This window comes from Zonotrichia albicollis, chromosome 9 (genome assembly GCF_047830755.1).
Source record: "Zonotrichia albicollis isolate bZonAlb1 chromosome 9, bZonAlb1.hap1, whole genome shotgun sequence".
NCBI classification, from domain to species: Eukaryota; Metazoa; Chordata; class Aves; order Passeriformes; family Passerellidae; genus Zonotrichia; species Zonotrichia albicollis.
In genome coordinates, this window is record NC_133827.1 from 21,083,893 (window position 1) to 21,108,289 (window position 24,397).

At 46.9% G+C, this 24,397-nt stretch overlaps 2 protein-coding genes across 3 annotated transcripts; both read left to right on the forward strand.

Moving 5' to 3' along the window:
• Positions 1-1,392: 1,392 nt before the first annotated feature.
• LOC102066672 (small ubiquitin-related modifier 3) lies at positions 1,393-4,886 on the forward strand. Of its 2 annotated transcripts, none has more exons than XM_074546897.1 (4): positions 1,393-1,490; positions 1,774-1,914; positions 3,199-3,270; positions 3,576-4,886. In XM_074546897.1, the coding sequence occupies exons 1-4, from the start codon at positions 1,470-1,472 to the stop codon at positions 3,636-3,638; spliced, it is 297 nt and encodes a 98-aa protein (XP_074402998.1). In that variant the 5' UTR covers positions 1,393-1,469; the 3' UTR covers positions 3,639-4,886. The 2 variants fall into 2 exon arrangements, with proteins under 2 accessions (XP_074402998.1, XP_074402999.1); XM_074546898.1 differs by having other exon boundaries at positions 1,414-1,490; positions 1,786-1,914.
• Positions 4,887-5,029: 143 nt separating this feature from the next.
• UBE2G2 (ubiquitin conjugating enzyme E2 G2) lies at positions 5,030-23,332 on the forward strand. Its single transcript, XM_074546896.1, has 6 exons — positions 5,030-5,163; positions 10,583-10,618; positions 10,705-10,750; positions 15,990-16,108; positions 19,567-19,707; positions 21,425-23,332. Exons 1-6 carry the CDS (start codon positions 5,121-5,123, stop codon positions 21,535-21,537), a joined length of 498 nt encoding a protein of 165 aa, XP_074402997.1. The 5' UTR covers positions 5,030-5,120; the 3' UTR covers positions 21,538-23,332.
• Positions 23,333-24,397: the final 1,065 nt, after the last annotated feature.

A 24,397-nucleotide genomic window follows, 5' to 3' on the forward strand; every position in this document is an offset into this window, starting at 1 on the left:
AGGGGCCATTCTTGCTTGATTATGTGCCGCTTTGCTCATCTCTAAGGGGATATATCCGGGAAAGGGAATGGAAAAGGGAAAATCCTTTAAGACTCAGCATATTCTGAAGGGACTAGCATCCGCTTTCCTCACGGCCGGGGTGAGGACAGAGGCTGAGGTTTGGGGCAGATCCTCCTCCTCTCTCCTGGCCCCACAACACCCCTAGGGCTGGAGGAGGCAGCCTTGGCCACCGGCTCAAGGGCACTGCCTGCGGGAGGAAATGGACTTGGCTGGGATGGATCTCATATTTAGGGGGTTTCCTCTGAAGAAGCCCGGATCCCTTTCTGCCCCTCCATTCAGGGGCAGCTCCGTCAGCACCAAACTCCCGCCCTGCTCTCACCCGGCCCTGTGTAGTGAATGAGTAAAAAGTAAATGATATTTTTCTTCATTGCCTCTTCGAAGATTCAAGTTTGAAAATTAAAGTTTTTCTCTGCCTCTAGCAAAAAGCTTAATTCCTGCTTTATTTTGGAAAATAAACCCTGTTTGAAGTCAGGAAGAGAACTTGTAGTTGATACATCAGGCGACCAAGCAGCAAAGCTTTATATATGAGAAAATCAAGCAATAAACTTTTTGATACATCAGGCAAATTTCAGCTGGATTCCAACGACCAGCTTCAAGGGAGCAAACATGAACCTGCCCACGGGCGTGCTGTTGCTTTGAGGTGGACATGACATTGCCACTCTCAAATAAGCAAGTGCCACAGAAACTGCGGCTGCTAAATCTACAAAGTGTGGGAGTCTTTGCTGTCTGCTCGTGCCCTCCCACAGTGCTGGTCCAGCTGTCTCCACTGGCAGCTGTCAGATGGAATTCAGAAGCTAAAGACCCATTGCACTCTGTGAGGCAGCGCTGGACCCATGGTGGTAACACCTCCCCTCTGCTTCACTTAAGTATTCTTGGCTATCCCCACTTTTCTTTATGAAAAAAATAAAGGTTGAAATATCGCTTTGGATCCCAACATTTAACCTCGTTTGTGTTTTAATCTCGCTTTCGGGTATGTTTAGAATCTAATTCTTTCCTCAGTTGTGGATCGAGGCAAACTTGCCTCTCCTCCCCTTAAGGGGGATCTGAACACGCCTGCACCGGTCTGGGCCGGACTGGAGACATTGGGTGCTTTGATGGAAGGCTTCTCGTCCCCTGTTTCCCCTCACACAGGAGCTGCCGTGCGACCGGGAAGGTGCGCTCCCGGGGGTGTCCACGGGCTGTTTTGGAGTGTCCAGAGGCTGTTTCGGGGTGTTCTGAGGGTGTCCCGGGGCTGTTTCGGGGTGTCCCGAGGATGTTTTGGGGCGTCCCGGGCGCTCCCCTCATGCCGCTCCCCGCTCCGGAGCACAGCGCCCCCTTGCGGCTCATCGGGGACGCGCCTGCACGCGGCCCCGCCACGCTCCTTGGCCGTTGGCCGCGCCCCCAGCGCAATCCCCCCGCTGCCGCCCGCCATGTCGGAGGAGAAGCCCCCGGTGAGGCGGGGAGTGCAGCCGGAGGAGCCGGCGGGACGGGAGCGGCTGGAAGGCGGGACGGGAGGAGCCGGCGGGAGGGGAGGAGCGGGCAGCAGGGAGAGAGCGAGGAGCGGCCGCCTCTCCTCGTCCCGGAGGGGCGGGACTGTGGTGCGGCTCCGCCTCGCCCGCGGCGCGAGGCCGCCGAGGTGTCCCGGCCGGGGGCAGCAGGAGCGGCTGAGGCGCCGCGGGATGTGGCGGGGGCTGTCCGGCCCGAGCGGGGCTCTGAGCCCGCCGCATACTGCAGTTTTCCGTCCAGGAGGGTGCGAAAACGGAGAACGAGCACATCGAACTGAAAGTTGCCGGGCAGGACGGCTCCGTGGTGCAGTTCAGAATCAAGCGGCACACTCCGCTGAGCAAGCTCATGCAGGCGTACTGCTTCCGACAGGTAGGCGAGCGCACGGCCCCGGGCTCCGTGCGGACTCCCACGGACCCAAAGGGCTCCGATACCCCGGGGAAGCGTCCCCGTGTTGGTGGAACCCTCGCTGCTTCTCTGCCCGCATTGTGGAACATGCTTGTGGGCAGGCTGAGGGTGTCCAGGTGTGTGGGAGAATGAGGAGCTGGGATGCTGAATGGAAACTGCCTCTTCCTCTTCAGATGCTCCCTAATGTCCCATGACACAGTTACAAAAATTCCTCCAGTTCTGATCCTGACTCATAAACAATGCACTAACCCTCATCTTCAAAAACTTCATCAACTTTGAGTGCATTTTCTGTTTGGAAAACGGCACAAAATTAATTCTTCTATGCCACAGCTTCCTCATGCACTGTTTTCTTCTCCCCTCCTGTGTCTCCTGCTCCTATTGCACAGTCGTGACCTGTGTCCCACAGGTGTCACAGGCTATTCCTTAGTGCCATCCTGAACTGAACAGAAGAATGAATCCCGCAGCTCAGTTCCTGAGCCTGGAGCTCCCAATTTTACACAGAGCAAAGGGTGGGCATGTGAATGGCTTTGGAAACAGAGTCAGATTTTGTTTGTCCTTTGTTACTTGCAGGATCCTTTCTTTGCTTATTCAAACTTTACACTCTGCCCTGCTCTGTGCCTGCTGCACCCTGACACATCTGGGGTTTTGGAGAGGTACAGGAGTTCTGGCATTCCTGTGTGTGACACAAGTGTGAATCACATGGATTTTAGAGGGCAGAGCAAGGTCCTCAGTCCCTGATGCAGGGAATAAAGACTTCCTCATGTGATCAAACTCTGTCAGAACAGGATTCAGTAGTGTGGTAACTCAGGTTTTAAGGGCAATGTAAAGTTACCAGCATTTGACCTTCCTCAATGTAGACAGCAAGACAAATGTGCTCAGTGTCCTGATGGTGAAATCTTAACCAGAGAATCACTGAATGGTTTGGGGTTAGGAGGGAATTTAAAGCCCATCCATGGGCAGAGACACCTTCCACTATCCCAGGTTGCTCCAAGCCCCATCCAGCCTGGCCTTGGACACTTCCAGGGATCCAGGGGCAGCCACAGCTGCTCTAGGCACCCTGTGCCAGGGCCTTGCCACCCTCACAGGGAAGAATTTCTTCTCAATACCTAACCTGAATCTATCTTCTGTCATCCCCCTTGACTTTTGAGTGTTAATTTTGTTGTCATATGTTCTGACAGTAAATCCATGAACAAGTGTCTGCATTCAGAAATCAAGTGTGGTTTCTCATCTGTAACTTTGAACTTGCAGGGCTTGTCAATGAGGTACATTATGTTCCTGTTTGATGGAAAGCCCATTAAAGAAGCAGACACACCTGCACAGGTATGAAAAACACTCTTACTGCAAATTGCTACACAGATATTCAGGTGTCTGAGTGGTGATCAAAGGGGCTTGAAATCAAAATGATCCTGAAATAGTTGCTGTGAGTTTAGCATGTTCCAACAAATTTGTGCAGGATGACTGATGGAAAGTGTTTCATGTCTTAGTTAATTAAAGTTATTCCTGAAATGCTGATTCAGAGCAGAGAGCCACGTGCTTTTGTCATCATGTGTTTTTCAAGTTTTCTGTATTACTTATCATTTCTATGTTTTTAAGATGTTAAAATAATTCCTGTGTTACTCCCACAGCTGGAGATGGAACACAACGACACGATCGAAGTGTACCAGCAGCAGACAGGAGGAGGGTGCTAAGACACAGCATCTTTTGGAGAACAGTTTAAGGATCCTCATCACTCCCTGCGCTCTCATCTCTCCTTGGATTTGCTGTTTTATTAGGGAACAGATGAACATGCCAATCACACAGGGTTCTTTGAAACTTCTCAGGATATTTACCAAAGTTGCTTGTTGTCTTTGACGTTCTGTGTGCACAAGTCAAAATAGTATCTGCAGGGATTGAGCTGTGTCTGAATTTCACTATTTCAAATTCAGATTAAGTAATATGTGTTGTCTCTCTGTTGTTAGCCTTTTTTAAAAAAATACTGTTTGTATTATCTCTTTTTTTTCTCTCTTTAAACTTGTGGCCTAAGCATTCATCCATGTATTGGGACACTGAGTGTTCTTTCCTGTCTCTGTTTGGTTTTGTCCCTGTTTTAACTTAAACTATAGAAATAGTTCAATGTATTTTCATGCCAAGTGTGAGTGTAAAAGTTTCCTTTTAAGATGTGCGTGAGAGAAGGGACACAGATACAGGTTTAAAGTTTTTAGCTCATGTTACAAATTCATTCAATCCCTTGGGCAGCATCCTGCCCTTGACTGGGGCTAGAACACAATACAATGCTTAGGATAGGGTTTAAATACTTCAGGTTTACATGTGGTTTTTTCATATTATGATAAAGTAGGACAAAATATACTTTTCTTTAATGCAGAAATGGGGTTTTTTTTTGTCCTGCACTATTGCAGAGCTGGAGGTTGCAGCAGGGCAGCTGGTCCAAAAACTTAATGCTTGTGATAGAGCTCCCTTAACTTTGAGTCTCTGTGGGCACTGGAAGTCCGTGGCCTCAGATTTCTTTTTAAATCTCTTTTTTGTATATAAACTTGGTAAATGAGAGGGGGAAATGCCTTTTAATGTCACCAGACTGTGCAGAAGAGCTAGTAAGCGAGGAGAGACATTTAGATGTCGTGAAATAAATTGCTGTCCTGCCCCTCCAGCCTTGCTGAGGTTTAATTATTTGTGTGGTGTTTTGGCCTCCAGGAAGCCCGTTCCTGAGGAATTTTGACTGAGGCTGTCCTGCTGCTCCATGGAATCATCCCCAGCCTCTTCTCTTTCCATTTATTCACGTTATCTATGCTTCTTCTTGCTGAAATCTGGCTGGAAAGGCAGATTTCAGCATATTCCCTTTTCCAGGGTGGCGGTAGCTGGGCTGGGATATCCCGCGGATCCCCTCAGGGACTCGGGCCGGGCTCTCCGCTCTCTGCGCAGGAAATGCCGCGTGGGCGCTGCTCCGGGCAATCCGCTCCGCATACCCCCGCTCCATGGGGCATTTTGCAGATTCTCTTGCATCTTCCCCATCGTTTCCTATAGGGAATCCTGAGGTTTTCCCGCTCCGCCCAATACCGGTGGGAGGACCGGCCGCTACCATAGAGGCGAAGCGGGCGGATAGAGCGCCACCCTCCGCCCCGCCCCGCCCGCGGCCGCTCCGGCCGCGCACCCGGAAGCGGCGGCGGGGCCGCGCCATGGCGGGGACGGCGCTGAAGCGGCTCATGGCCGAGTACAAGCGTGAGTGGCGCTCCCCGGGCCCCTGGCGCTGCCCTCACAAAGGGGAGCACTCCCGAAGCCCGGGAGGACCCGCGGGCCGGGAGGGGCCGTGACGGCCGCCGGGCAGGCCGGGCCGCGGGCCTCGCCGTGCCCCGGCTCCTCTCTGGCTCCGTGCAGCTCCCGGGGCGGGCTGGGGGTCACGGACGGGCACGGGGCACTGCCCGTTCTGAGGGGGCTGTGGGAAGGGAGTCCTGCCCCCTGTCCCGCCGGGACAGCGAGGGGACAGCTCGGTGTGCGGGTGACACCTCTGGGATTCCGCTGTTCCAGGGGGAGGCTGGGAACCCTGGGCATGTGGCCGGTTATTTTGGTGTTTTTCCTTGTTAAATTTTCCAGATAGAACAGAATACAGGTATGGAGATCTCTGTAATTCGAGGTGTTTGTCAGGGCAGATCCTCCTGCTTGTGGCTGCCCCTGGGTCCCTGGAAGTGTCCAGGGCCAGGTGGGACAGGGCTTGGGGCGGGCTGGGCTGGTGGAGGTGTCCCTGACCATGGCAGGGGTGAAATGAGATAAACTTTAATGTCCCTTCCAACTTGAATGATTCTGGAATTCTCTGGAGTCCTTAATGGAAGCAGAATGGCTAGAAAAAGGATTTAAATTCGAATTTAGTAATGAAAGGCTAGACTTGTTTGTTTAAAAACCACTGTGGGATGTGGCTGCAGGGATGCTCACCACAGGGACCAGAGACCAAACCTCTGGGAATCCCAGGGCTTCTGGGATGGCTCATCTGCTCCCTGGTGGGTTTGAGATGTGCCCAAAAGTGCCTTTTGTTGGCAAGAAATACCTGTTTGTGTACCTAGGTGCTTTAATGCTCTGGGTTTTATTTACAGCAAGGAAGTAGAATGGAGAAGAGAAATGTGTGGTGGGAGCTGGGCTGTAAGAACAGGCTCTGCTCCAGGGAAGGTCACTTCCTGTGCTCTGTCCAGGCATGGGGACTTGTTTCTGTCATGATTCAGTGGAATACACCAGCCTTTATGAAAGTATTTCTGACACACATTTTCTGCCAGCACTGTGCTGTTCTCAGGCTGCTCTGCTGCTCTCTGAGCTGAGCTGTCACACAGAAGTTTGGGCAGCCAGGGCTCCCCACCCAGCTGGGGCTGGCTGAAGTTTGTGCTGACAGTGTGTGCCCTAGAAATCTGCATTTTCCTGTTGTATTCCAGAGGCAGTGACCTGAAAAACAACCACAGAAAATCTTGGCACTGCTTCTCTCCTCTCATATCAGTGCCCTAAGTCTCAAAGAAACATTTGTGATCCTTTGTTGTTGAGGAGCACAGAGATCTTACTGGAGCGTCTTGTATGAACAAAGTGTTTAGGAAAAATGATATTAAATTATCTCAGAAAGATTTTTACTTAATGCCACAGGCAGACATGAGGTGACTCTTCTCTGCCTGGTTTCCCAGGGTAACACAAGGCAGGAACAGAGATAATGTTTTGTCTATGATCTGCTTTTACAAGCACTTTCCCATGCCCAATAAAACACAGTGTTGTAAAAAATGAATGTAACTGGCTGAGTGCACAGTGCTTTCTGGAAACCTGAGCTGCAGCAGTGCAGTAAAACAGACATTTTGGTGTCTGTGCATTGTTACTTTCCTTTAGCACAAACCCCAGAATCACTTAGGACTCACAACCTTTCCCTTGTGTCTCTCTAAAGACTGGCAGTTAATTGTAGCTCTGCAGTCTCTTAGCTCTGGAGAGATTTTCAGCTAAAGTTATCATGAAAAATAAAAATAGCTCCTGGCTTTAGGTAGTTCTGCTGCCTCTTTTTGCAAGTCCTGCCTTGGGACAGGGCTGGAGCCTGAGGTTCAGCTCAGTGTGAAGTTTCTCCCTCCTGTGTTGCCATGGGTGAATGTGGGCATGGGAATGGTTTTCAGTGACCCTCTCCTGCCTGGGTGAAATCTTGTGTGTGTTATCTACAAAGTTATGGACATTTCTTTTTTCTTTACTGTCCCTCTTCTCCTCCATGTCTTCCCTTTAGTTACTTCTAGTAGTAACAGTGGTGTTGGCACTCAGTGCCTTGCTGGTGGGTGTATTTTCCTTACCAGATTTCTGATTCTTTCCATTTTTTTTCAATTTTTGTCTTTCATCTTTTTCTCTGCATGCCCACACTCTGTTTAAGTCTTAATTTAAAGATTTATCGTTTCCTTCTGTGAAAAATTCTTGACATTGTGAGGAGTTTCTACCTGTTGGAGCCCAGATATATTACTGCATTTTGGGAGAGGTTGTGGAATTGCACTGATTTTTTTTTTTCTTTTTGAAGAAGGAAGGGAAGCTGTGGGCATTCAGATGATTTGGTTTCTTGTCCTCATTTAGATCTCTGTTTGATTTCTTTCTTTTTCAGATTTACTATCTACTCTGCCAGAACTAGTTTGGATAAAGCTGAAAAAAAAAATCAGATATAAAAAGAGCATCATTTTTATTAGAGCATGTGCCTGTTGTTAATTCTTGATGTATAATAGTATTAAAGCCTGACCTAAGTCTCTCAGTAGCTTATATTTGTGAGAGATAAGAGATGGAAATGTTATTTTTCTGTGTTGACTGTTTCTTGAAGTAAAGAAACAGTATCAGATCTTGAAGATGTCTTGTGCTGGCTGAAATTTCAAGTCTAAAGTGGGTCACATTGTAAGAATTAAATCTCTAGAGACCTGAGAACTGCAGTGCCTGATTGGATGCACTGGATTTCCTTCCTGGCACAAACAGGCAGCAGGGATTTTAATGCCAACAGGTTTCTCTGGAAGTGCTGTCAGGTTGAAAATAAAAGATTTATGTTAATTGTGAGATTTGGGAAGCACAGAAATGATAAACCTTCTGAACCTGGCAGGGCTTTAGGGGGTACCTCCCATCCTTAGTGCCTGGGGAGAGTTGTGTGGAATCAGAAGAAAACTGACTTTTTCTCAGTCCAGATCCTCTCAGATACTGCACTGAGCACATACCCATAATATTTCCTAAATCCTGGGCTTTTATCCTAAATCCCCTTGCAGATTTGCTGCAGTTTTTAGGAACCACACTGCTGAACTTCTCTTTTAAGGATGATCTCAGTCTCTTCAGTTCTTTAACAAGATGTGTTTTCAGCTCTCCTGAGAACCATCCCCACAGTGGAATTGGCTGATAACGACTCCACAAAGAGCAGAGAAATGAAAAGGAAGGGGCTGATTGTGTGTGCAGCAAACCTGCCCTGAATTCCTGATAGAGGCATCACATTTATCTGGTGTCAGCTCTGTTTTAAGCTCACCAGATCTGGCTCTGCTCCCAGGGAACAAATAAAAAGTTGCACCTGGGGAGGTTTAGATTGGCTGTTGTGGAAAATTTCTGCGCTGAGTGGGACTGCTTGGCTCTGTCAGAGTCACTCTGCATGTGATCAGAGCGCTGGTTTCAGCCTTTCACTGCTTTCTGCTGCTCACTCACAAATAACTGGGCACCTCCCTGCCATTCCATTGCAGTGACCCTGCTTTGGAGGCTCTGGTGAGTGATGCTGTGTCAGCTCCCGTGCTTCGTGTTCAGCTGGGCTCTCAGTTTCCTTTTGAACAGCTCTGGGGAAGTCACAGGGTAGGAGTCACCATTCCCATGGAGACCTTTCTCAGTGATCATGTGCAGCCACTCAAAATCAAAGCTCCTCTGCCCCTGAATGCCCAAATTCTGCTTTACCTGATCCTTAAAGATGGAAACCTTTCTCTGAGGGGGGAGCTGAGCAAGGAAGTGGAGAATGGAACCTCTGTCCTCATGAAGACTCTGCTCTGTGGCCTTTGGCTGTTCATTCCCATTGCCCCTGTTCTCCTTGGAGTGGAGTGCTGTATGACACAATTCCATGTCTCTGGGTGGCTGCCCACCACAGGGACTGCTGCCAGCTTTTCCAGGGGAACAGCAGAGGCATTTTCTTCTTAGGGAGAACCACAAGATGGAAAATCAAACTCTGATGGAAAATCAACGTTCCTGTGCCCCTGAGTGCCCGGATTCTGCTTTACCTGATCCTTAAGGATGGAAACCTTTCTCTGAGGGAGGAACTGAGCAAGGAAGTGGAGAATTATCCTCATGAAGACCCTTTGCTCTGTGAGCTTTGGCTGTTCATTCCCATTTACCCTGTTCTCCTTGGAGTGGAGTGCTGTATGACACAATTCCATGTGGGTCCCCACCAGCTTTTCCAGGGAAACATCAGAGGCATTTTCTTCTTAGGGAGAACCACAAGATGGAGCAAAATGATTCCAGGAGCTCCTGTGTTTAACATCTCCCTCTTTCTGTCTAAAAACATCAACAAGAAGCTACTGGAGACCCACTGTGAAGCTGGAAAAACCTGCCGTGGAATGCCAGGACGTGTGGAAAACAGCAGGGCTGAGTTTCAATCTGCTGCTGGGTTTGGACCTTCAGAGAGGGCTGTGCCAAGGTTAAGGGCACTCAGAGCAAACTGAAGGTCTCTCCTGGCAATGCATCTTTGAATGCTGCACTAAAGGAGCTGTTATAAGACAGAAATCTGTTCTTTCACCTATGCCCTGAACAGAAATGAGGTCAAGTGTCTCTGGCTGTGCTCTGTGTGTTACTGAGGTGCTCCAGAGGCCATTGATGAGGAAACACTGCTGGATAAGCAGCTGGGAGTGTCCCCTCCTGCCCCATGGCTCACTCAGAGCCCTGGGCTTGGTGCTGAGCCCCCAGGAATTGGTTGCCTGTTTGTGGCTGAGCTGTGCTTCAGCTGCTGCTGCCTCCCTGCAGAACATCAGAACCCAGAAACTGATGGTCAGTCCACTAGACAGAGAAAATCTGGTTGTTATTTTATCAGCATGTGGTGTACTGGCCTTCACCAGCTTGAGGTGATGCTGAAGATTGTTTTATGAATTTTAAATTGTAGCAGTTTCCTAGAGAAAGTGAGGATTGGTGGATCCAAACTTTCCTGTGCAGCCGTGGCTGTTTTATTGATGCTGCTTTTTTTTTAACTCACATTTTCTAGACCATGCAGGAGGTTGGATTGAATTCTCATGTGTGTTTCTCCTGTTTTTGTGTTGTTCTGGGTTTTGCATCAAACCTGGAGAGGTGACAGGAATACAAACTTCAGGCTGTTATGGTTTGCAGCAGATACCACAGAGGTGCAAGAAAAGAGTGTTTCCCAGGCTTTGTGAAATGATTTTGTCTTCCTTCTCAGGTTTAATGTATTGCCTCTGTGAAGACAGGTGACTCAATGATCCCAGAGGTCTTTTCCAACCTAAACAATTCTGTGATTCCAAGGCTAGTTCTAGGAGCCTGGAAAACCCCAAAGTGCCAAATAATTTTGTGTAGAACACTGTCCTGCATTAAGCAATGGTGGTTGGGCTTCTGTGCTAAGCCATGGCCACTCACACCCCCCCTGAAATGCTTGGGCTCACAAATCACCTCAATCTTCCTTGTGTTTGTGTTTTTGCAGAGCTGACCCTGAACCCACCAGAAGGGATTGTGGCAGGTGAGGAGCTGAGCAGGGTTTGTGCCCTCTGGAGCTGTGACCTTGTGTTCAGGTAGCCCTGAGCATTGTTCTGTTCTGCTTCACAGGTCCCATGAATGAAGAGAACTTCTTTGAATGGGAGGCCCTGATCATGTGAGTTAAATTCTGTTTGGTGTCTGAAATCAGCTGTGATGCTGTGATGAGCTTCTAGGAGAGCAGGAATGTGGAAAAGGACTGTCAGTTCTGTGTGACATCAGCATTGGCCTGCCTTGGGCTGGAAACTCCTCTGATCCAAACAGGGACTTAATTTGGACTTTAAACAGTGACAGAGGCAGCATTGGTGATGTGTACAACTTGTTATCATAACTTCTTGTACAGGTGCCATAATAACAAGCTCACAAATTTGTCAAGAATCCTCATTTGGGCTCCCTTGAATATTATTTACATTTACAAACACTGTAGGAAACAAACAGTTTATTGTAGATCACACATACCTTGGAGCATTGCCTATCTGCAAGTGCAGGACAAGCTTTGAGTGGAGCAAAATACACAAATTATTAGTGACAGGAGAAAAAAAATCAATGTCTAAAATTAGTTTATTTACTATTTATTTTTTCTTGGAATATTGAAATGTTCTGATCAGAAAAAGTATTGAAATTTAAGTTAAAATTCTTTTGAAGTTCTTTACCCTTCCTGAATCAGTTGGTGTTGTCAAGAGTTGTATGCAGTGATTTTGTGTAGAAAAAGATTCACTCTTCTGTTGATGAATAGCTCTGATCCTGCTGTGTTTTGGGGCTGATGAAAACTCCTTTACAAAGCTGTGTTCTGTCTCTTCCACTCCCCACCTGGTGGGTGTGGTTGTTGGTAGCAAAATTTGCCATGAAAAAGACAAATCTTTTTGCCCAGCATCTTCTCTCTTTCTTGTACTCCTGCTTATGCTGTATCTTCTTTGGGAGCTTTGAGTACATGGAATAACCAGTGATTTTTACAAAATAAAGTTCTAAAATGCTAGAGGAGAGGGAAAAAGACATTTGTCACTCACATCTGACAATTTATGCAAATACTGCACAATTAAAAGGTGAAGAAGTTCCAGACCACTGAGTCCACCTTGGAGCTGGTGGTCTGTTGTTGGGGTGGATGCTGGCTCTGTATTTCAGGATTTGGTAAGAATTGGGGGTTTCCTTTCCTTCTGCCAGGCCTGGGTTGTCCCAGAGGACTGGCAGTGGCTGTGACCCTGCTCTCTCTGTGCCTGTTCTGATCTGAGCAGGTTTTCCCTGCAACCACCAGTGCTGACTGGGGAGATTCTCAGCTGGTGTGGGTGGCAGAGTTTTCCTAGCTGGGTTTGCTTGGAATCTGTTATCTAGGGATGAAAACCAAGATTTCTGTCTCTTGGGCTCAGGGGTGCAACCAATCCAAGGAGCTGAGTTCCCTGTTGCACACAAAGTGGCTGTGTGGGTGATGCTGCTGCATGGCTCTGAGTTATTTTAGACCTTGCTGAGTGGAGGTTTGGATTACCACTGCTTGTTTTGCTCATTGATGGCAAGAGTTGGCAAATGCCTCTGCTTATGTGCAGTGATTTCTCCTGGGATAACAGGTTGTGCTTCCTGGTAGCTCAGTGCCCTGAAAAGAAACACTTAGCATGGAAATTGGTTGTTCTGTTGCCTGACATCAGAGATTTTGGCTGCAGGGTCTTGGGCTTTCTGTGAGAGGCATAGTCAGCACATTTGCTTTGTGCTGGGCCAGATTTCAGGTCAGGCAGCTGTGATTGCTGGCAGTGTGGAAATCCCAGAGGGTTTAATGCACTTCTTGGAACATGGAAGGAAATTCCTGCTTATTGGTGCTTCCTCCTGGCAAAGTGCTGTGCCTGAGTAGAGATTTCCTGAGGGAGGCTCAGAGGTACTTCTGAATTGCCTAGAAAACACCTTTTCTGATGCTTCCTGTCACATCCTTAAAGAACAGAGGAGCTGCTCTGCAGACTTGAAAGCCCTTTAAAGTGCTGAGTGTTGAGCTTCAGGTCTTTGTCAGCGTAAAATGAGAGGCGGAGGTGCTTTCATTTTGGTTTCTGCATTGTGTGTGTGTCATAATAAAGTTATATTTTAAGATCTGCTCAATTTTGAAGGTGTGATACAATAGAAACATGTTTACCCCAAACACATTGGGTTACTTTCATCTCTTTACAAATCTTGTTAGTAGCAGTGTTTGCCATGCCTTTGGAAAGTAAGTTACATGACTTGTTTGTATTTGTCTGTGGTGGTCTCCTCCAGTGTTGTGTAATCTCAGATGTGCTGTGTGAGATTCAGGGAATGAGGTGTGCAGAGGAGAAAACAGGAGTGAAGCTGCCTGCAAATTTTTACACAGATGAAGTGCAAATGGTAAGAAACATAATTATGAAAAAAAGCAGAATACTTTCTTTCCTTCACCCAATTTATATAAAGCTAGAGCTTTATATAATGGCACATAACTTTATAAAGAGAGACCTAAGAAAAAAAAGACATCTCTCATTTGTCAATTCAAAGGTAGGCTGGGTAATGTTACATAAATTGATGTAAGAGCTTGACTTGGAGATAAAACAAAGCGTTTTTAAATAATGGAAATAATAATTATTTGTATCTCCAGTGTTCTTGTCTGCAGCAGCAATGCTGGAGGAATGTAAAATGTATAAATGTTGAAACCATACTAAAAAAAAGGACAGAACAGATTTTACACTCCTAAAATGAGTGTGATGGGCACAGAACTGAAAATACCCATGTGAAAACCTTTCTGAAGACCAGAGGTGGGGAGCATTGTTGAAAGCCAGGTCTTTGCAGCATCATTTCAGGAGAGTTTGCCTTGTGTTGCTCAATTCCCTGGCGTTGCGTGAGGTCCTCCAGGCTGTGTTGTGTTCATGGATTTAACATTTGAGGGCCAAGTTTTGCCCTCTCTGGTTGGCATGTACAAGTGTGTGTTGCTATTAAAGTTTATCCCCAAAAGACACAAAAGCATGCAATGGTTAAGAACTTTATTAGCCTAAAGATTGCTTGAAAACTAAACAGCGTAAATTGAAGTCAACTTATCACAAAGCTGTTTAGAAAGGTAATTAGATCTATAATTAGGCTTATGACTTTTGTTTCCATTCCCCTTTTGGGCATCTGATGATTGTGGGGTTTGGTGTTTTTCCAGCATCTTTTCACAAATAAGCCGTTTGCAAATGTATGTGAAGCTGTGATTATAGAATTAGAATCACAGAATTGTTAAGGCATCAAATCCAACCATTCCCCAAGCACTGACAAATGCACCACTAAACCATGTCCCCAAGTGCCACATTCACATGGTTTTTGATTGCTTTCAGGGATGGTGACTCCACCACTGCCCTGGGCAGCCTGAAAAACCCTTTCAGGGAGGAAATTTTTCCCAATATCAAAACTAAATCTCCACTGTTGCAACTTGAGGCTGTTTCTTCTTGATTTGTCTGTTGTCCTTTGGCAGCAGAGCCTGACCCCCACCTGGCTGCACCCTCCTGTCAGGGAGTTGTAGAAGGTCCCTCCTGAGGAGCCTTTTCTCCAAATTTCCATTAGCTGTTCTCCTCAAGGTACTTCTCTCTCTTATTTGGAAGATCCCCACCACTCTTCTCTGCCCCTTGCATGAGTTACAGCCAGCTTCTAGAGGGCAGAGCTTCTCATTCTTCTCATTTTCATGCTTTGTCTCCTTGTCAGCTTTGGAATCACTGCAGAGCAGGGGGTGATTGCAGCAGCTGCCATGCTCTTACCTCCCTGGCCCTGCCAATGTCCTTTGTGAGCTCAAAGTGATGCTGTCAAGTTCAAATGCTGAGTGTTTTGTAGCTGCAAATGCTGTCTTGGATTAACTTTAATAATTTCTTTGAAGTTGATCCTGGCAGCGCTGAGTGGCTGAAACAAAAGCATTTTGCTCACATAATGCAGGGCCTAAAATGGAGTATGTTGGGTTGAGTGTATTTGACAGAAGAGCCCTTAAGGCTGTGGGTTTGCTCTCAAAACAGAACATAGACACCCACCAGCTTTTCAATGCCTGTATGTACATACTCTCAGAAGTTCAACAATAAGCCTTTAAAATGCAGCTGGAATTAAAATGGTCAGGAAAAAATGCATTCAGTTTACTCTCAGATGTGAATTGAATCCTGACTAAATTTAGGGAAAAGGCCAGAAAGGGAACAAAGTGGTTGAGACAGTTTAGCTTTCATTCTTGGAGAATGTTGGTGCATTTCTCTTACCTTACCTGCCAGTGTCAATATTCATGTTTAAATCACATAGGTTTTGTGATTTAAGCCAAGTTCTTGTGATTTAAGCCAAGTCTTTTGGATCTCCAAGTTTGAGACGGTCTTCCAGTGCTTTAGGATTTGCTGCTCTCCAACTTTAATGTTCTTTCTGGCATGGAGAATGTGGACTGGGAGGAGGAAGCATGAATATATTCCTAACCCTTATTTCCCAGACAGTGCAACCTTTGTTTGAACAGCCTTTTACTAAATACATGAGGTTTCCTTGGCAACAATTTTTAGTGCTGAAGCTTTTTTCGTCATCTTTCCAATCAAGGGAAATCATGTTTGTGTTACAACTTCCAGATGGTTCATCAAGTTTGAATAAATCATGGCTAGTGATTTATTATTTGTTTTTTGCTCACAAATAACTTGGTTTTTGCTCACTTTCCACAAGTGTTTTATGTAGGCAGGGTAAAATAGTTGTCTTTATGTTCTCAACTCGGCTGCACTTTGAACTAGATCCTGAACACAATAAGGAAATGTTCCTACAAGAGCCCTGATGAAGCCATTTGTTCTCCACCTGCACTGGAGGGAGGGCAAACTCAATAGCTGAAGTCTGCAAAGACACATTGTTGTCCTGCATGTCTTCTGACAATTATGGTCTCTGGGCTGTGTTTTTATTTTTCCAAACCTTTGCTGTGCTTTCTGCATCAGACAGTGATAAGTGTTTGTGTGGTTGTGCTAGATACTGGCAGTTGGGATCTCTGTGGCATTTATAAATTAATTTTGAGCTCCAGCATTTGACATCTCTGTCTTGCAGAGCATAACAGTATCTTCAAAGGCACAGGAGTCCCACACCTGCCTCTGCTTTCGCTTGACGTGCAGACACTCAAATCCTGGAACATGCCTTGGAGCCAGATACTCCAATTATATCCAGACACACCCTGCTAATTAAACAGTGTTGTGACCTTCCTAGTAATTTAGCGTGCAAGCTTTGATTTCCCCCCTGCCTCCCAAGCCTCATATTTGGATTTAAGTTTATGAGGTGTGGGGTAAGAGCACCTTAACTCTTTGTTTCCTGGAGAAGACGATGGAACCCATGCCTCAAACATCTCATGAGACAAGAATTTGGGTGAAAGAGCTGTTTAAAACTTTGGTGAATAACATTTTCTCTGTTTCCAGGGGTCCTGAAGACACCTGTTTTGAGTATGGGGTTTTCCCTGCTATCCTGAGCTTCCCGCTGGATTACCCGCTGAGCCCTCCCAAGATGAGGTTCACCTGTGAGATGTTCCATCCCAACAGTGAGTCTGATGCAGCAGGATGCACAGGGGGGTTGGAGTTGCTTGTGCAGCTTAAAAAGAACCTTTTGCAGTAGCAGATCTGGCATCCTTCCCAAGGGTGGTTCTCTCCCTCCCCAACCTGGAGCAGGCAGCACGAGCATTCAGCTGCCCAACAGTTTTGCTCTGTCTTAAGGTCCCTTATCTTTATCCCATTATTCCTCATAAAATTTTTGCTCATCCTAAAAGGATTCCAGCAAATTCCATGCCTTTAAATCTTCTGTACAGGATGTGAGACTTAGTGAATTAATGCAGGCTCTTTCTAGACAAAGAATCATAGAATATGCTGAGTTTGGAGGGACCCATCAGGATCGTGGTGTTCAACTCCTGACTATGCATGACACCCCAAGAATGCCACCATGTGCCTGAGAGCATTGTCCCAACACACCATGAACTCTGCCTTGCTCTATGGCTTGTATCTAGGTATTTTGGTATTATTTTAATGACTGAAAAGTTGTTCATGGGTGCAGCTTTATTAGGCAGCATGACTTCTGCCCCATAAAATCACAGGTTTAACATTTCTGAGGGGACCTCTCTGAAATACAGTGCTCTGTCCAAGCAGACAACACATTTACAGGTGTTTAATATTAACACTTTGCTGGCCTTTGCTCTGTGATGCTGATTGAGTTAGAGACCTTGCCCAACCTTAGTGAGTCTGTGATGGTGACAATATTACCTGAAGACTCTTTAGTGGGAGTAATTGCAGTGACAAGAAATACAGTTAACAAGTTTGAGCCCTGAACATAAAAAAAACCTTAAGATTTTTTTAAAAACCCTTAAGGTTCCTTAAGGAGAAGACAAATGCTGTGCTCCTGCCTAGTGCTGCCTCTTCAGCTGACATCCTTGTACTGGGAAAACACAGGTCATAATCTCAGCTGGAAATCAATTTATTTTGCCCTATATACAAGGAATTTTGCAATTTCTTGAAATTTCTCTGTTATTCCTTTCTGGAAGCACCACCTGTGCAGGTTCTTACCCATTTAATCCACATCTTTATTCTCCTGTAGAGGACACACCTGCATGTCACAGCACAGAACTGTGTGGACATGCCCAGGGCATTGTGGCAGCACTTCTGGAGCACTTTGGCACTTGGAAGCAGTGTGGCCATGTCAGCACCTTGCTGCAGCTGGACTGATTTACCCAAACTTCTTGCCAGGACTGGTGTCCCTGAGCAAACCCTTGTCCCTGCAGCTCCAGCTGTGGCCTTGGCTTGAGGTTCACTGCTTGCAGCTGTGTTGTGTGCAGCACTGCCAGGAGGAGTGGGGTGTGGAGAAGCACAAATTGCCTGACTCCTGTGTTAAAGAGTGGCTTTACACATGGGTGTTCCTTCCATGGGATAGTTGGAACACACTGGATGGTCAGCTCAGCTCTTTGAAGCCCTGGGTCTCTGAGTCTTCTTAATTTGCAGCTGAGGTCACCTGAAGCAGACACTTGAATGTTTCTTCTCACTGGGGTTGTGGTGGGCTGCTTCTACCCAGAAAGGGGTGGCTGGGCTGTGCTTTTTCTACTTTTTTCTCCCCCTGTGAGAAATCACAAGGAAAATGTTTTAAAGTCTGCTGTGTCCCCTCATCTTTGCAGTTTATCTTATGTCAAGGGGGAATTGGGATACCACAGAACTGTTTCCTGTTATATTACAATGACCTTGGATACTCTGGTAAAAGTAACTAAATAGTGATGAATGGCATTGCTTGCACTGGCACTGAGCATAAGTGTGGGGAGATCACAGGTAATAGGTGCTTTGGGAAGGATTGGTGGAAGGGACATTAAAACCTATCCTGTTCTACCCCCTGCCATGGCAGGGACACCTTCCACTGTCCCAGGTTGCTCCAAGCCCTGTCCAGCCTGGCCTTGGGCACTGCCAGGGATCCAGGGGCAGCCACAGCTGCTCTGACACCCTGTGCCTCACCACCCTCTCAAGGAACAATTCAACAATTCCTAATTCCCAATATCCCATCCATCCCTGCCCTCTGGCTGTGGGAAGCCATTCCCTGTGTCCTGTCATTCCATGTTTTGTCGCAGGTCCCTCTCCAGCTCTCCTGGATCCCCTTTAGTCACTGAAAGAGGCTCTGAAGTCTCCTGGAGCTTTCTCTTTGCCAGGCTGAGCACTCCCAGCCTGTTTCTGGGGCATCTCTCTCTGGCCTCCTTTGGACTCGTTCCAACAGCTCCACGCCCTCAGGTTGGGGCCCCACAGCTGGACAGGGGTGTGTCTCACCTGAGCAGAGCAGAGAGGATCCATACATCTTCCTGCAGCCAGCCTTTGATGTCCTGCCTGTGCTGCTGTGCTCCAGCTGTTTCAAATGAGGCACTGTGCAGGAACAGGAGTGAAATCCTTCTGTCAGTGGGTTCCTGGCTTGCAGGAAGTGCTGATTCAGCACCTGCCCTGCTGTTTTCACCTCTTCCAGCTATGGTTAGAGCAGCTCCAGTCCCCAGCCTGGGGCTGCAGGAAGGACTGGGAATAAAAGTGCTCCACAGCGTTTACGTGCTTGGGCATAGCTGGGTGAATGGAAGGAGTTGGAAATGAGCACAGCTGCTTCCAGCAGTCATTCCCACTTTTTGTTTTGTCTTGCTTTCCTGGAAATGGCACCAGCTTGGTCACCTGAGGAATAAAAGCCCTGAAATTATTGTGCTAAAGTTGTCATTCCTCAGGAGCCTGCCATGCAGGAGAATTAGGCCATGTTGGTAGAGCAATGTTTTCTTTTGAGGTGCCTCTTCAACCTTTGTTTGGTTTCATTACCAAGTCAGTGGAGTCCAGTCGCTGTGAAGACAACTTGTACTGTTGCTTATGCTAAAGGTGGGAGGGGAAGCACCTGGATCCTTAATTCATAGGTTTCCTTCTTTCCAGGTGCTTTAATGCAGCTGAGCTTTAAGGGAAAAAAAAAGTAGTGGGAATTCTTCTGATTGCACCTCAGTAATATTCAAAAAAAGATCAGTCCTACTGTTCATAATATATTTAACATAACACTTTATTTTTTTCTCGTGTTTATAATATATATAACATAACACTTTTCCCTCCTTTGTGTAATGCTTTTCATGGTCACAGCCCAGTGAAGGCCTCCAATGTGCATTCAGTGCATTCATTTCCATTTAAGTGGCACTGCTTACCTGCTTGGAGCTGTGTCTGTGCATAAATTCTTGCCTTATTCCACCAGGCTGCATCATTCATTTCTTCCACGGAGCCTTTCTGGTTATTAAATGACACAAGTGTTCCCAACAGGCACTTGGGGAAGGAGTTGCTTAAAGAAGATTTGTCTTGGGGTTTTGTTTTTCATATTTTGTAGCCACTTGCTTATAGAGGAAATTTAAACCTGGATTTAGTTTTAATCATAGAAGAGCTAAGTCTTAAGGCTGATCTATGCCCAAGGGATGGAGATGCTGATCATTTCCACTAAGTAACAAACAATCCTGTGTGCTTTTTTGTGCAGTTTACCCAGATGGGAGGGTGTGCATCTCCATCCTCCACGCTCCTGGGGACGATCCCATGGGCTACGAGAGCAGCGCAGAGCGATGGAGCCCCGTGCAGAGCGTGGAGAAGATCCTCCTGTCTGTTGTCAGCATGCTGGCAGGTGAGCCCTGCTGTCCTGGCAGCCCTTCCTCGGTGTAGCCTCTTGCCTTTTGCTTTGTTCACTGAGCAAAGCACGTGGAAAGCTGCTCAGCAGCAGCCACACTTCTTAAAGCTTTGGGGTTTGTTTATTTATTAGTGAACCGGTGTTCTGAGAAGGGTTGGAAAAAAATGCAACTGAATTAGTAATGGGGGTTACTGCAAGGCTTTCCTTCCAGGTTGGTAGCACCTGAGACAGTAGAGATGGATCAGGTGGTCCCAGAGGCTCAGCTGGACAAAGCCCTCTCTGTATTTGCTATGCTGTTCTTTATGTTTAAAGCTGTGGGTTACAGCCTCTGTTGGATTTGGCTTTGGCAGCTGAAGGGTTATCAGACCTAACCAGTACAGTAAACTGGAGCCCGTGGCCTCTGGTTCAGAAGTCAGCACACTCTGTTTGTCTTTGTTGTTCCCCTCTCTACCATCTCTGGTTCAGAGGAAGGCTTCTTGAGGAGAGACCTGGGGTGAAAAACTTTTTGTGGAGCCTTTCAGATGTTTTTTCCTAAATCTAACAAGGGCTGTGGATCAGCTCTGTCATGTACAGCTCTCTGGAAAATGGATAATTTTCCAGACAGTGGACAGAGCCACTGAACTGCCTGAAGAGGGCAGAGCCATGTCCCTTAGAACTGGTTTGGAAGGATAAATGGGTTTAGAAGCTGCGAAGTTGACCAAAGAACAAGCAACAGATTCCTGCAAGGGGCTGTTTTAGCTTTGGAATAGCAACCTGCAGTTGGGAAGCTGTGCAGACAAATATTCCCATGGCTTCCAAGAGCTTGGTTTGTGATGCAGCCTCACCTGCACTGGGAAGTGTGGGAGCCACATGGTCTCCTTCTCTGCCCTCCATCCTGTTTTCCCATGGCTTCTGGAGAAATTAGGCTAAAACACCAGTGACCAGCTTCTTTCAGGGCACTGGAGACCTGTGAGCCCTGGCTGTGCAGGTGTGTAAGCCCAGGTTCTCCAGGCTGGGTGACCTGCTCACCTGCTGGCTTTTCAGGTGCACCATCAGGACCATGTGGAGAAGGATGGAACCCAGATACTGCCATGAACTGGGCTGGGGTGGGTGTGACTGGTGTGACAAGAGAGGTGAGCAGGGTCTGGTAGTGCCTTCTGGAACCCCAGGGCAGTGTCCTGCTGCCCACAGACCTTGTAAATCCTGGGTTCCAGATTACCTCCATAAAAAACAGGGAGCCCCTGGGACTTCAGCACTCCCTGTGCTTCATGAAACATTCTGAAATCATCTGATGAAAGGTGTTGCAGAAGTGAAAGCATATTCCATGGGTGTCCTTGGATTGTTTTGTTGGTTTTTAATAGAACAAACCATCCCAGCAAGGGACAGCCTGTTTGGGTGGCCTGCTGAGAGGGGCTTTGTGTCTGGGAAGCTGGAGAACAAAAAAAAAAACGTTGTGCAGGGAGAAACACATGGTTTTAAAAACCCTTGACAGTACTGGGGGTGCCGCATCTTGTGCCACTTGTTTCTTGCCTAAACTCAAACTTCTTGTGACACCCTTTCTCTTGTGGTCACTCAAATCAGAGCCTTTTGGGAATGCAGGAGCTGGCACTGGATTTGTTGCAGTGGTGTTTCTGCAGCCTCAAGGAGGAGAAGTGTTTCAAACCCCTGGGGAAGTGACATTCCTGAAGAAGCAAGAGGCTCCATTGCCCACTTACCTTTGTCTTTCTTGTTTCAGAGCCAAATGATGAAAGTGGAGCCAATGTAGATGCCTCCAAGATGTGGCGGGAAGACAGAGAACAATTTAACAAAATTGCCAAGCAGATTGTGCAGAAGTCACTTGGACTTTAAGCTCTCAGAGAGACTGAAGTGTTTTGTATTTCTCTCCACCTGGAAACGAGCAGTGCTCAGTGCTGGTACCAAAAAGGAAAACTTTGTAAAACTATTGGCCTAGTTCTTATAATTCGTTATTTATTTACCACCTCTTTTCTTCCACTGCTCCAGAGAAGCCTCTAGTTCACTCACTAAATTGTGTGGAAAAGGGATTCAATGGTAGAGAAAAATACAGAGACAATGCTGTTTCAAAGGCTGCTTGTTGCTACCTTCCTTTGTGGTGTGGAAAGCCTGGAGATTTGGCAATCTGCAGCCCTCCCTCACGCATCTGCTGTTGGAGAGCAGTGCTGGTTTGGATCATCTGCTGGCAGAATTAGTTGTGTTTTTATTGATAGCATTGCATCTGGAGCAGCAGTAGACAGGAATTACTCTATCCATTCTGTACTTGGTAGGTTAAGGGCAGCAGTTGCAGTCAGAGCTGATTTGAAGAGTATAGTTAGCAGGAGAGGCTGTAAAGCAGGGCTGTAGTCAAGGTGTGTTAGCAAAGAAAGGAGCTTTAGGCAGTGAGCTGTGAGGGCTGGCAGGGGTCTGGAATGGCCTGGTGTTCCCATGCACCACTGTGAGTTTGTACTGAGCCTTTGAGTCACTGTTGGCTTGGCAGCAATCCCAAGAGCAGCTTTGTTAATCCTTGAGGACACTCAGCTGTAAACTCCACACTCAGAGGCACAAGGTGTGAAGGCTGCATTGTGCAAGGGCACCTGGCTGAGGTGGCTCATTGGCAGCTGGGAAATCCAGTGAGGATGTTTTTGCTCTGCTGGGCATGTTCACAGCTCTGCAAGAATATCAGCTCACTCTGGTGACATGTGAGTTCTGAGAGGATTTGGCACTGCTCTGCCATCACACCTGTCCCCCATTTTCAGGTGAATGAGCCAAGGTGAGCATGATGGAGTTACAAAAATCGCTGAGTGCTCTGTGTGTTAAATAGGAAGCAGAGAGGATGGGCTGTTTGCTCAGTGATGGTACTAGGTGTGCTTTGGACATTGCAGTGTTGTAGCCAGTGTGCAGGAAATACCAGCTGGTCAGTTCCTAAAACTGCTGAGGGGCCTCTCCTGACCTTTCTGCTTTGCAAGCCAATCTCGTGTGTAGGTCCAAATTTCTCCAATTTACTACAAGCAATAACATGCCCATTGATAGCACATGGAACCCAATTTTGTTGGCAGCTTTAAATGGGCTAAATTTGACAAGGGCTGTTGTTTTTTTTTTAATGTGAAAAAGTGTGATGTGGAAGGAGTCACACCATGAAGAAAGCTTTGCAGAGGTGATCGTGTGCATGTGTGTGGTACAACTGTTCAGCATTTCTGTCTTCTTGCTGTCTGTGCTGCAGATCACACTTGGCCATTGTTGTGCACCTCTGGAGAGTTGTATTGCTACAACCTGCTGATTTTACCTCCTTGTAGAAATAATTGTGGCTTTGATGTCAGGGTGGAAGTGGGACTGGACATAGTTTGGGAGCAGAGATGATGAAATAGTGTTGTACCTAACTAGTATTTCAAGGCATACAGGAAAATGTAGCACTTTATGCAAACTGGGAGTGTTTTGTGGAGTAGAGGGAGGATTGTTCCTGGGAGTACTGCAGCCACCTTTGGGAGCAACCCTGGAGAGCTGCAGGAGCCACTGCAGAAACACAGACATGGCAAAAATGGGGTTTGCTTAAGTGCTGAGTGTTTTATTCATGTGTGCTTGCTCATTATCTTGATTTTATGGTGGGATTTAGTCTGTATACTGAAAATAAAGTGCTTCTATTTTCTCCTTTTATAGTTGTACACAAATGTATTGCAGTGGGTGTTGTATGTGAGTAACCACACAGCCAAGAGACCTGCTCCAAAGGGGTGGAAGGGTTCATTCTAACCCAGCTAAAACATGGCATCCTTTAGGAGTGAAAGAGCTGACATGACTGCATGGGCTTTCCAGGCAAATGTCTTGTCTCTAATGCTGGCAGTGGGCGATTCAAAGAAAACTATAAAAATCTGACAGTGGGCAGATGTGTAGTTTGTCATCATATCCATGTATCTGGCCTGGGAAGTTCTTGTGAACATGCAACAGGTGAATTCATTCAGGATGTGCTGGTGTCAGCACTTGGATTTGAGGAGGACACATAGATCATGGAATCAGTGAATGGTTTGGGTGGGAACAGACCCTAAAGACCATCTAGTTCCAGCCCCCTGCCACAAACAGGGATAATTTCCACTCAAGCAGATTTCTCAGATGCCCAGTTCTACTCAGAGGTCCCACAGTCCTCAAATCTCTGTCCAACAGTAAAATAAACCTTTCTTTTTAAGTGACTGACATGCAGTGGGCTTGCTGATGGGCATTTGAAGCCACCCAGTGACCATATCTACCTCTCAGTCTTAAAGGTGACAAAATGTGGGCAGAAGTTCACCTCAGAGGACTGAAACTTGGTGTTGAGGTGAGAACTGTCCTGCCTGGTGGCTGTTTACTCAGCTGAAGGCAGAGGGTGAGCATTTGTGTGCATTGAAATTCATTGTTCATTGTGATCTTTTAGGAAGGAGTTCCTCCCTGTGAGGGAGGTGAGGCCCTGGCACAGGCTGGAAATGTCCAAGGCCAGGGCTTGGAGCACCCTGGGATAGTGGAAAGTGTCCCTGCCTATGGCAGAGAATGGAATGGGATGAGCTTTAAGGTCCCTTCCACCCCACACCAATCTGGGATTCTGTGGAAGGTTTAAAGGTTAGATTCCCTGCTTCTATTTGCCAAAAAGAACTAAAACTTCATTATTCTGCTACAAACTGAATCCTTGCATAAAGTAGGAGGGTTCAGCTCCTGCAGGTGGGGAACACTTGAAGGTTAAAGCTTGCAAAGC